General features: G+C 36.5%; 1 protein-coding gene across 5 annotated transcripts in view; it reads left to right on the plus strand.

Annotated features, from left to right (window-relative positions):
• The window catches only part of ADGB (androglobin), a 217,712-nt gene that overhangs the window by 113,525 nt on the left and 91,005 nt on the right, over positions 1-13,182 (plus strand). For all 5 annotated transcript variants that reach the window (XR_006173985.2, XM_005280423.4, XM_005280422.4 and 2 more), the window contains 5 exons: positions 2,587-2,755; positions 6,022-6,085; positions 8,005-8,107; positions 9,869-10,010; positions 12,469-12,583. Coding sequence is in view for 4 of the 5 variants with exons in the window: in XM_005280423.4 (XP_005280480.2) it covers positions 2,587-2,755; positions 6,022-6,085; positions 8,005-8,107; positions 9,869-10,010; positions 12,469-12,583 (593 nt within the window). In the remaining variant the exon portion in view is untranslated. The remainder of the gene's footprint in view (positions 1-2,586; positions 2,756-6,021; positions 6,086-8,004; positions 8,108-9,868; positions 10,011-12,468; positions 12,584-13,182) is intronic.

A 13,182-nucleotide genomic window follows, 5' to 3' on the forward strand; every position in this document is an offset into this window, starting at 1 on the left:
GTCTGAATGTCTCTTACCATGTGTACAGTGCCTTGCAATAAGGGCAGTTAATCTTTATTCAGCAGTCTTTCTTTCCTTTTTTATCTTGATTTTCTGCTGCTTTGCAGACTTGATCTGTTTTCCTTGTCTAATTAAATTCTTTATTTACAATTTTATTTTACAACTGTGTTTTACTTTTGCTTTTCAGTTTGAATACTTTAGAGCCTTTCTAATCAAATTTTGTTTTCCACTGGGGCTTGATGTTATTGCATTTATCTTTACTCTGCGAGCTGTCTACAAAGTTTTGACTTACAGTATGCTTGTCTTACGCCCTTATTTATTTCGTTATTAGTCATTGTCACAGCACACTGTATATTTGTAAATTCAAGTAGGACTTTCATTTTGACTTGCTTAATGAATAAGCTATATTATATTTACAGGTAATAGTGAAACTCTTTCTGTGCGACAGTGGTTGGACTTAAAATAGTGCTTTATATTGAACATCTATTTGAACACTTTTCTCAGATATTGCACTTATGATGTTTATTCTAGAGATTAAATATTCATGTTATCAACAAGGTTTTGCAGTTGACTTCACCTGGTAATTGCACTTCTCTGCACAAAATAAGCAATAGACAAGAAGTTACTAACTGGCACGTTTTAAATTTTAATTAATTTTTTTGTGGGCCCTGCAGAGCTTGGATAGGCATTTTCCTTTTCATATGTACATCTAAATAAATCAATACATACACAAAATGTGCCCTTTGGTTAGAGCCCAACAAGTTACCATGACAACCAGATCTGACTGCCTGGGTTGGGAGGAACAATTCATTTATGTTTTCTTCATCTTCATCACTCCATACAGAAGGCGAAGATTAAGCCATTTTGTTCAGATTGTATTCAGTTTGGAGGCACTGGGGACTGGGAATCTAGGGTGCAGAGGGAAGAGATGGGCCAGGGTCAAGGCCATGAGGTATACATCACTTTTCCCCCCACCCTATACACACACAACTTTTCAATACATGTGCTCAGGAGATAATGCAATCTAGGGCTGTATTAACTTCTGAGTGGAGCCCCAGTGGTCTGTGAAAGACTTCTTTTATGTCTGGACTGTAAAGGCAGCAACCACCAGGGAAACTTTGTTAGCACAAATCTGTCATTGACTGCCATATTCAAAAGGAGCAAAGGTGATTCTGACCTCCAGCATTTCTTCTGTGATCCATGCTCCCTGATTGTTCCACACATATGGAAGAAACCACTGGGAAAGCCTAGTTTCCTAGCCTTTATGCAGGCTTTCCAAATAGGGGACATCTTGGCCTTGTATTGTCTTCTATTAAACTTCTTTCAGCTCTTGCAGAAATTGGTTGCATAAGATAGAGCAACCCACATTCAGCCTTATCTTACAAAACCATCACTTCTTCAGTAGATCATCATATGTTTCACTAATCCTGGCAATATTACAAAAGCTACATTTTCACATAAATTAAGCATTTTAATTAGTTTCTCTCATTTGTTATACCCATTTAGATATTTCTTCACTTCTTTTTCTTTAGCAAACGTGGATGAGGCAAGAAAATTAGTAGTCTGTTCGTATCTGAATTAATCTGTCTGTTTTACAGTGTCTCACAGCAGTAGGGCAGCACAGAAGCCTGTTTTCAGACAAGACTAAACATCTCAGACAATAATTTATATAACTCTTATAGAGCAGGGTGTACAAAATGTGACTCTGAACACAACTTCTTTTTAAAAAGCTTGTTATCGTCATTGTGAAAGGTACCAGTTTGGCATCCCTGGGATTAGTAAATTCTTCTCTCTAGAAATCAATGAAGGCATAGGAAACAACACCATTAGCTTCTCCAGGTTGCCCTTGCAAAATGCATACATTGACCAACTTCCTGTGATTTTAGGTTAAGGTAAAGACTATCTTTTTGTTGAAGAATACCATATAAAGTGTACATTACACACAGTGTCATACACTTTTTCCTCTGATGGCTCGCCAGACCAAAATTTCAATGTCCATATTTGTCATAAGTCAGATTGTGGTAGTCTAATTTTCCTAAAGCAGTATTCATAAAGCAGTATTCGGCCCTGTTCCTGCAAAGTAATAAAGTTAAGTACGTGCAGGATGGGTGTTGTAGTGTCCTCCACAATTCAGTGGATGGTTGCTTTTGCTCTTCAGCTAATCAAAAATCTCATGCCATCTCTGCTTTTCTTTGGGCATATGGCCAGGGAATTTTGGTTGAAGGGGTTTGTGTTCTCCACTGTATAGCTGACTTGGGGTTCACTGTTGCATTCACAGAGCTACGGGATGTCTAACAAAAGTGCCAATGTTAAAAGTTCTAGCTTGGTATGCAATGTCAAATGTATAGATGAGTGGAGGTGGGAAAGTCAGAAAATTCCAGTTACAGCCAACTAAGGGTTTTGAAAATTTGTTATGCTATTCTGCTGAGTTGTTTTATTTTACTTGGTTTTATTTTATTTTCATTTTCAAAAGATGTGGAAGAAAAATCTTAATAATTTTTAGATGTTCCCAGTACAAAATCAGCATTTCTTTAATGTGCGCATTCTTAGCATGTTGAAATCTGTATGTACTTCTTATTTATGCAGATGAATTAATTGAAAATATAAGTATTGATGTGGCTCAGACATCAGAAGCAGTTGACACTAGTATATACAGCCAGACGGTGGATAAATCACCAGAAGAAATTGAGTCAGAACGGAATCCTGTTTCCAGGGAAACATGGTTTGATTTTGAAGACTTCTCTACTTGTTTTCAGTAAGGAGCAGAGGTTTTGTTTTATATTCCTTAAAATTTAGATCAAAGTAGTGAAGTACTGTAAAAAATGGCTTTGTGAAAATTGCATCTTAACAGATCTACTTTCTTGTGTGTATACAGAGTCATGTTGGCTTAATTTTAGGAGCAAAAATAAATTGTTGGCATCTTTTACTCCTCTTAGTACTGCAGAATCAACACAGCAAGGCAAAGGCAAGCTGAATTCTATTGGTCCTGGTGCATCATCAATATAATTCCCAATTGCTTATACCTTTGCAAACCGAGTAAAGGCAGTGGGATTGTACAGCTGTCAATGAAGGTCTAATATGCAGAAGCTTTATTATGGATGAGAAGGCAAGAATTCAGCTTAAGGGCTTATCTATATTGTGTAATATAGACATGATTGAACCTGCTTAAATCAGTTTAGCTTATGTAAGAATAAGAATAAGAATTTAAACATTTTAGATTGATTTAGTTTCACAAGTGGAACTTTTATAATTTAGACCAGGCTATAGATGCTGGGTTGTGTTTATAAGGCTGGAAGTTAAAAATATATATATATATGTTTTAACTTGTACATGATTCTGAAATCATTGACGGACAAAAACCATGTAATCCAATGTGCCATTTTTACAGTCACTTTTCAGAGTAGAACTATACTTTTAAATAGAGCTTTTCAGTTATTTTATTCATCTCTGTGCAGAGGGCTAGCTCAAGGTATATTCACCATTCATGTCCCACTTCAGCAATCTAAATAGACTTCACTATCTGGGTGTGTCTACACTGGAGCTGGAGATGTAATTTCCAGTTTGGGTAGATATACCCACATAAGGTCTGATCCATTAGCCTGCTAAAAATAGCAGTGTATTCATGGCTGTGTGGGCAGCAATATGGGCTAGCCACCCAAGTACAATCCAATCCGAGACCCTAGGAATGTGCTTGGGGTGGCTAGCCCATCCTGCTGCCCATGCAGCTATGGCTACACTGCTATTTTTAGCTGCAAGCTCCTAGTGAACATAAGGATGGCCATACTGGGTCAAACCAAAGGTCCATCCAGCCCAGTATCCTGTCTACTGACAGTGGCCAATGCCAGGTGCTCCAGAGGGAGTGAACCTAACAGGTAATGATCAAGTGATCTCTCTCCTGCCATCCATCTCCACCCTCTAACAAACAGAGGCTAGGGACACCATTCCTTACCCATCCTGGCTAATAGCCATTAATGGACTTAACCTCCATGAATTTATCTAGTTTTCTTTTAAACCCTGTTATAGTCCTAGCCTTCACAACCTCCTCAGGCAAGGAGTTCCACAGGTTGACTGTGCGCTGTGTGAAGAAGAACTTCCTTTTATTTGTTTTAAATGTGCTGCCCATTAATTTCATTTGGTGGCCCCTAGGTCTTATATTATGGGAACAAGTAAACAACTTTTCCTTATTCACATTCTCCACACCAATCATGATTTTATATACCTCTATCATATCCCCCTTTTAATCTACTCTTTTCCAACCTGAAAAGTCCTAGCCTTTTTAGCATTCATAGTGCTGGAAATTACACCTCCTGCTTCAGTGCAGACATACCTTCAGTCCTATAGAGCCTGTATCCAAAGTAGGGAAACCCATTTCTTTCAACCCTAGATGTTTTATATCTTGAAAGAAACCTGGAGATTGTTCCTTATTTTGGATGTATTCTACAGGCTATCCAAGTGTTGAGCCTCCTGTTGGTGTTATATAAACAAATAACCTTGTTTGCATTTGCCCCTGTTCTTGCTGCATGTTGCAGTGTTGTGTTTACCTTTGGTATCTTTACAGAAGTCGGGATTTCTTAATATGCAATCCTAGTTATCTGCTTGGGAACCTATTTTTAAATGTTCTGGGTTTCTCTGCATTTTTTTAAAGCTTTTGGCTTTTAGCCTCACTAATATTTCAGTTATTTTATTTTTGTAATTGATATTTCTTTGGGGAGCCTTCACTTTCCACTCATTAAGAACTGACTGGAAAGTCTCTATGGCAGCGGTTATTGTCATAGGTGGTACATGAGGGAGGGCTGTAGCTAGTGCCTGAACCTGCATGCTACCTGCTACCTGTATGGACTAAACACTATAGAGCACTTTAGAGTTTGGGAAGGACTGCCTGTCTCGTGTTAGGGAGCACCAGATCAGGAGCAAGAATCCTTCAAGATACCTTTATTGATGCAGAGTCACCAGGCAAGTGATTTCCTCCTTCCATTCTGCAACACTGTTTCCTATTCGTAAAGGGTGTAGTTTAGTTACAGCTCTACTTAGAGTCAATGGTGAAATATGAACAAATTTTTAAAAGGTTTGTTAGTTGAACATAGAGTAAATTACTGTTAGCCTTTTGAAGACCACTGTAACAAATTTATATGCCAAACTTGTCAGTTCCTTTTTCTCATTTCTAAAAAGAATGAGAGTTACTTATTTTTAGAACTTACATTTTTTAACAATGATCCCTACTGATCCTTAAAGACTTTATTACACAGAAATTTTAGCTGCCAGGCTAAGATTTTTATCCTGACAGCCAGTGATGTTGAATGTCTTTCTTTGCCTAATGTGAACATAGGTCAAATACAGAGAACTTGATATGGATGTTAAAAATTGGCATCAATTTTGGGGGGAGGAGGAGCAGATCAGCAGTTACAGAATTTGTGTATGTCAAGAATGTATCACCGCCTCAGTAGGGACTTTGAATAATCTGAACTCTTCCATTGTATAAAACCCTGAACTCTGGTTCAGATTCTGTCATCAGTTAAAGTTGAACTCAGTGAGATTAACTGGGTCAAACTGAGGTCACAATGTGATTCAGTTTCTTAATCGTTTTCTGGCGAGGTGTGGAACAGCAATAAATTTCATAGACGTGTTAACAAATTGCATAAAGGCAATCATCCCCCATAGCGTTGCCTCTGCTTTTTCTATAGTTTAGTGATTTTTTTAGGTGTTAAAATTTTAAGATGATTTCGGTTTGCTGCCATTTACAAATCCAAATAAGATGAAACTAGCTGTCAGACCTGCATAACAGAGAGTGTTAGACCTGCAACAAAGGTACTAATCAATGTCAGCAGCTTTCACTGGAAATAAATTGTACATGTTAATTTTTTGTGAAGCTTCAAATGTTGAACAGCTTTCAAGAAATAGTTTTGAGTCGGTTTCATAATGGATAGAAATGGTTGCAGTAGTACCATGTGGGATGAGAGAAAATTTACTAAAATAAATTATTAATACTAAAATTAATTTCCCCCTCATTATTTTTCTTTCTAGGAACCTGCATATTTTCCACAAACCAAATACATATGCTTACAGTTATCAGAAAGCCGATTTTAAGGTACATGCATGCATCACATTATTGATTTCACCTTTATTTTATTGAGAGAGCCTACATCCTGATAATTCATAAATCCTAAATATTAGTGCTAACCCATGAAGAACAACTATTACAGACAAAATAATAATGTGAAAATAATATACATGGAAATACTTAAGGCTACAGTGGTCATCATTAAAAGTCAACATGTTGCTGACACTTATGCTGCAATATTTCCCTTCCTTTGAAATCAGAAATGACAGTGGTACCACAGATTACTGTTTGGCAATGGCTGAAAAAATGCACACTGTTGGAGGTAGCAAAAAGATTTCAGGTTACACTATAGAATACAGTGTGCCAGATCCTCAACTCCACTTAAGTTGCAAGGCAAAGGTGACTTAAATTTGCCTTGAGGCAACAGCAGAGATGCCTCTCAAGAGCATCCCAGACTGATTCAATCTCTGAGAGCCCCAAGATTGGGAGGGCAGAAATATAGCCTCCCATCCCTTGACTCTTTAGGTGTGCTAAGAGCTGCTTTGGTGCACTTGAGAATCTATTCCAGTGATTGGAATTACATTTTACATATATTGCAATTACAATGTAAAAATACTGTAGCAATGTTTTAGATACCTACAGTTAACTAATAAATTAATGTAACTGGAAGATTAAACATGTCTGAATGTGTTGCTCCTTTAGTTTCATATTTAGTACATTAATACCCTGTAATTGCTGTGCAGTTAAACTTTGTCATGAATAGACCTAGTACAAAATCCTGTACCCAGAAATTATCTATATGGGTTATATTCCATAACTGCAGCATATCTTCAGTGTCACTAGTCTCACTGTTATAAAGTGTAACCAGATCATAGGTCAGTTTTCCTGACCTATGATCTGCTTTGAATATGCAACTTCGTGCAACTGAAAACATGCTCTATTTTCTAAAATGTAGTCAACACAATCCTAGCTGTGTGCTAGGATGGCAAAGTATATTCTTTAGAACCCTTTACTCTGGTACCATAATATCTTATTAGACACAGGTAAATCAAATATTCATGCCATCTCGCAAATTAAATATCAGCCATATGGGATAACACTTTTGTACTGTAATTTCATAGATTTATAGATTTTAAGGTCAAAAGGGACCATTACATCATCTAGTCTGATGTCCTATATATAATAGGCCATTAAATTTCACCCAGTTGCCCCTGTATTGACCCCAATACCTTGTGTTTGGGGTAAAACATATCTTCATGAAGTGCATCTAGCCTTGATCTCCGTATCAAATTGCTAATATTTACAGTTATGGCTATGAGAAACACTCCAATTTAAGAAAAACGAAAGACACAATGAAATTAAGTTTAAATTGGAGTATTTTATAGGAATGGTGCAGTACACATTGCTGTTTCTGATGTTTCTGTTGTAAATAAAATGCTGCCATATTTTATGATTTTTGCAAAGTAGATATCATAATGATGCAGAATAAATTGTATGCTACAAGCTACAAATCAAGAATATTCATGATGCTGTATATCTTACAAGTTTGTTTGAATTGATTAGAGTTGGCAAATTGTAGAACAATATCCCAGCTGCTTCATATCATAATGATATTTTAAAAGGTAACTACGTTGGTCCCTTATTATAACTGTTGGATTAAATACTAATAGGTAAGCAGGGTTTAATTAAATTGGTGGTACACAGGGAAGATGTGCATAAGATGTAGGTACATTTTCTATTAAAGAAACTATTTTTTCTCTAATCTGTGGAATGAAAGATTAATATTAGTAGGTAAATGAAACTTGAAGCTCTGTCAGAAGCACTGGTAAAAATTAACTGCTTGTTTTACATATGTACATTGAGTCACAAAGTTTGAACTTTAAATCAAAAATTGTAAAAGACTAATTCAACAGAAATTAAACATGAATGCCCTTTTCCACCTGCAGTTTACAGATGATCGAGTCTTCTATTATTTATTTGTGGACAGTTTGAAGCCTATTGAAATCCTGGTTAGTTTTTCTGCATTAGTACGCTGGGGAGATTCTGGAGGTAAGATCCATACAAAGAAAAAAGTGTTTTAATATTGATTGTTCTCAACTGCTATAGACTCTTTTATCTTAACTGTCTTCTTTTGAAACATGCTTTTTCTTTTTTTTGGTCTTGTATGGAGCAGGTGACACTCAGTGCCTAGATGGTTTAATGAAAACTGCAATATTCCCTTTGGATATTTTAGAGTTCTCTCTCCTGCAGTATTGACACATGCTGTGTCCATAGCATCGTGATGAATTATGAGTCACAAGAGATCTGCTTAGCAAGATGTGTTCACCTGCACGGTAATTTGGCAGGCTTTAAACAGAGCAAGTTGACTTCAGGAAATGATCTGGCTGTGCCACAGTGGTGCTTTTGTATTGCTCCACACTGAAAACACTTTTTTTCGCGTCCTTTTTATGAACAATGCCTCTTAAGGAGTTGTTTATGATGTTTAATCATTTGCTATTCACTTTTTGTCCATATCTTTCTAGTATGGATTTCCTTTCATTTCCTGTGTCATTTCTGTCTGGTTTTCTCTTCTTGCAAACTGTTCTATCTTTTGGCTGGTCTACATGCAATAATTGCACTGATTTAACTAAAATTGATGCAAATCCCTGTTTGGACACTCTTGAATCTGTTTACAGCAGACTCATCTTGATACCCTAGGGTTCTGCCTAGGATAAATCACAAATGTCTGTGAAATATCTAGATTAATATTTTTAAAGATGTTAGTTAAGTTAATTAGAAGTCAACTTGAGTTAAACCTTAGTCTAGACATACCTTGAGTGCATGTAAGTTACATGCCAAGGAGCCAAAAGAAGATGTAATTACACCTATGTGTTAGACCCTATTACACAGGTCCAGGTAGTTCTGTGGCAGTCTAAGGTTATGTCTATACTTTGAGCTGGTGGTGTAAATTCCAGCTCAAGGAGATGTACCTGCACTAACACTGAGCAAGCTAGGTCACTAAAAATAATGTGTAGCAACGGTGACAGGAGGGGCTAGCTACCCCAAGTATGAGCCCATTTGAGATGCTAGGTACATACTTGGGGAAGCTAGAACCTGCTCCTGCTCATGATACTGTGGCTACAATCTATTTTTAGCATTCTGACTCAGAGTTAGCACTCGTGTAGCTCTTTGAGCAGGAATTTACACTCAAAGTGTAAATGTGCAAAGAGATCTAATTTATATCTCCTCCTAACACATCACTTCTGAATAAGGCCCTCAGAGTAGAGTGTATACATAACCCCTGTTCCGTGCTATCTTTGTACACTGGTTAAGAATATAAGAACGATCATACTGGGTCAGACCAATGGTCCATCTAGCCCAGTATCCTGTCTTCCGACAGTGGCCAATGCCAGGTGCTTCAGAGGGAATGAACAGAACAGGTAATCATTAAGTGATCCATCCTGTGTCACCCATTCCCAGCTTCTGGCAAACAGAGGCTAGGGACACTTCAGAACATGGTTTTGCATCCCAGCCTGTCCTGGCTAATAGCCACTGATGGACCTATCCTCCATGAACTTATTTAGTTCTTTTTTGAACCCGATTAACTTAAAAAACTGCTGTATTTCTCCCAGAGCTACCATTAAGGGTAGGCAACATCTGTGGCTGACTAGGGCACTTAGCTGGTGGAGGCACCACTGGCATATATCAACTTACAAATAGTCCCTTTATTTTTTTATGTGCTTTGATGACCAAAATGTGATCCTGAATTCTGCTTCATGATAAAATTTTATCAATTCTCTAACTTTATTTTTCTAATTATTTTTCTTACAGCGACACAAAAAGAAGGTTCTGGTATACCACAGGGCATGCTTACGGTTGAAAGTTTCTCTTGGAAAAGTGTGGCTACTGGACAACTTGTGCTAAAGATACATACATATGCAACCAAAGCTGCTATGCTAAACCTTCCCCCAGGGTGTGTACTAGTCCTTTTTTTTTATTTCCCTCTAGCACTTAAAGACCTGCTGTTGCCTTAAGGATAGAATTTACATAACTGAATCTGGAATAGTTAATTATTTGCAAATATTTGAATGTTAAGTTTGCATAAAATTTATAGGATTTTTCCAAGTTTTGGTAAGATTGCAATATTTATTTGGATTTAAGAATAATTACTGAAGTTTTTAAAATTGTGTGTCAGTCTGTGAATCCCTTACTCTCTCTTTGTTGAGCAGTTATTCATATGAGTAGTTCCACTAGTTTTTCTAGAAAAAAACAACTGAAATACATTCTGTGTAGGCATGTTGTTTCTAAATAGAAGGCTTCAGAAATTTGGCGGAGGTATTAGCAGCTCTCTCCAACACTCATTTTCATTAAAACTTTTACTGAAGTATGATACTGTAGCCAGTATTGTAACTCTTCTTGAAATGGAATTTATGAAACATGAAAGGACATAAGTTCCCAAATAATCCAACTATACCTTTGCATAGTTCTTTAAAATTCCAATTTAAAATGATTCGGAAACCATGACATTGATGCTTTGTGGAATTCACTTCTCTTGGCATATAGCCCTAGATATCTGGTTTAAAGCAGTTCCTTGGCTGTAAAAATAAAGAAAAGACAACTCCATACCACCCCCTTCATCCTTAGATATCTACTAGTCTTTTAACATGTTTGAAATGAAAGAAACAATGTATGTATTGCCACAAGGTCTGAATTGCTGGATAATTCGAAGCTTTTGGTTCTCAAAAATAAAGAATTGCCAGTTTAGTTTGATATATATAACTATATCAAAAACTTACAATATTACAAAAAGTACCTATAAAACTTGAACAGGACAATATATATCTGTCATGTCCTATATGTCCATGCCAACAAACTATAAATGGAAATCAAAGAGGATTTCAAAGCAACAGAAAGGTAAACACAAAGACCTGTTATATATCAGGTATTAAGTCAACCAAGTTGAACACTTCTCCCTTTTTTCTCTAAGCTGATTTAAAATATTAAAATGGATTTCATTTGTGACAAATGGCAGTAAAACAAACTTCAGCTGGAAAAAAATATATACATCAGAATGCCTGATTGAACTGGCTTATGGACAGATTAATCAGCATCTGCATTCTTCTGAGCTGTGCAGTTTTTGAAAGTTGGAGAATCAAGTTCTGTGGGGGACTGCACTGTCGGAAATTTCAGCAGAAAAGTTAGCCTTATGCAGGACTCTAAATCAAAGAACAAATCTTTATATTTCTCCAACTGCAAGTTTCAGAGCAACCTGAGAAGCAGGAATTTATTACAGATAAGCTCCCCACCCATGCCACTACATCTCTGATTCCCCATCCCTCCACAATTTGCAATCATGCTGGAAGGAATAATTAATTATGTAGAATTTACAACAGGTCAATCTCAGGCATGGGAGTAGAAGTGGGCTTAGGACTCACCCTGTGGAGCAGTTTCCATTTCATTAAAAAAGAAAAATTACTTGGGAATCCAAGTGGAAGCTTTCCTCCCACTGTCCACTTGATTGCTAGGAAGTGTTGTAGTCTTCCTCCCCAACCAGTGGCAATTAAAAAAAGCAAATTTTAAAATCTTTGGACCAAGTGGCTCTTCCCTTATTCTTCTTACCAGACCTTTGTTAAAGAGCTATTAACCAAAGAACCACTGTTCACAAGAGAAAGGAAAAATATGGTGTTGAGTGCCTGATCCTGTCTTGTATGAATACAAGAAAGAATTCTTCTTTCTTTCAAAATTGGAATTAACTGTAGTTCCCAAGGGGGCACACTGAACTGTAACTGATGAGGCTACTCTTAAATGGATTGGGCCTGTAATTATTACATAAAAGTGGTTTTATTCTAATCTGGTTTTCTATTAAATTTTCTTATTCTTGCCCATGTCCTTATAGTAATTTTGATTAAGGTAGTGGATAACTAAGACACTTGACTCTTACTTTGGATTTTCCAGATCAGATTTATAAACTTAAATGTAGCCAGCTGTGGTTTTTGCTTTTAAATTCTTCTTATCATTATTTATTATTTGTTTCAATCAGTGTCCGGAAAACACCATACAAACCCAAAAGAAGGCACAGTTCCTGATCTAAAGAGTTTATACTCTATCCTTATGAAATACTACAGCAATATGTTATTCTGTGTTATAAAAACCACATGTAATCAAACTAAAGCAGAAAATAAATCTAAAACAGTGGCTTCTCAAATTACAACCTGTAATTATAACCTCACCAGTAGTTCAAGGAGCCTTTCCTCATGCTCTTTTCAATTACTTATTTGAGAACCAAACAATTAGCAATTGAGAGTTAAAAGGAGAGGCGGGCCAGGAAAGAATTCCACTGTTGTGAAGTTGGTCCACTGAATGAAAAGGTTGAAGAACCACTGTTCTAAAAGAGTGCTTTTCTTTTTTATTGTATTTTATTTTTTATGTAGGCGACATGTGTTAATCTTCACTGCAAGTTCCCCCATAGGGCACCATATCCATCTGTGTAGCATGGTGCCATGTGTGTTTGGTGAAGAGGATACTGTTATGCCAAATCTTGACAAGGTACATGTAACCATAACAACGCAAATCATTGACCACTGTTTACTGCAGACTGATCTAATTTTTCTCTTGAATTTTGAGTTTGGAGGATATGCAAAAAAAATTCTGTGAGTTGTGCAGAAGGAGATTGTTTAAAAATCACTTTTCTTAGTATTGTCACACACAAAAATTTAAATCTTAATGTAAATAATGTCACATCTCTCTTTATAGTAGATTTTACTGAATAATGTAATATAAATTCCAAATATATATGGAAGCAAGGGAAACAGTTCTGAGATATTGGAAATGTGAGGGAGAGAGACATATATGAAGCTGGGCATTATTATAGCTATGTGATGTAAATGTATAAGCAGGTATTGGATGTTGTTGTTTCACATAAAATAGCTAAAAAAATTCATTCATGTGCCAATATATAATTGGATATTAAAGAATGTAGTGGAAATATTTAAATTGGAGGTAGTGTATTGTCTTCCCTTTTGCAGCATGCGGCTCTGATAGTCATAAAATGCATGTAAAGATTATTAAGATAGGTTCAAAAATGCCTACTTAGTGATGCAAACTGTCGGTCAGATTAATGCATTTCCCCCCATATGGTTGCAAAA

This window comes from Chrysemys picta, chromosome 3 (assembly GCF_011386835.1).
Source record: "Chrysemys picta bellii isolate R12L10 chromosome 3, ASM1138683v2, whole genome shotgun sequence".
Taxonomy (NCBI): domain Eukaryota; kingdom Metazoa; phylum Chordata; order Testudines; family Emydidae; genus Chrysemys; species Chrysemys picta.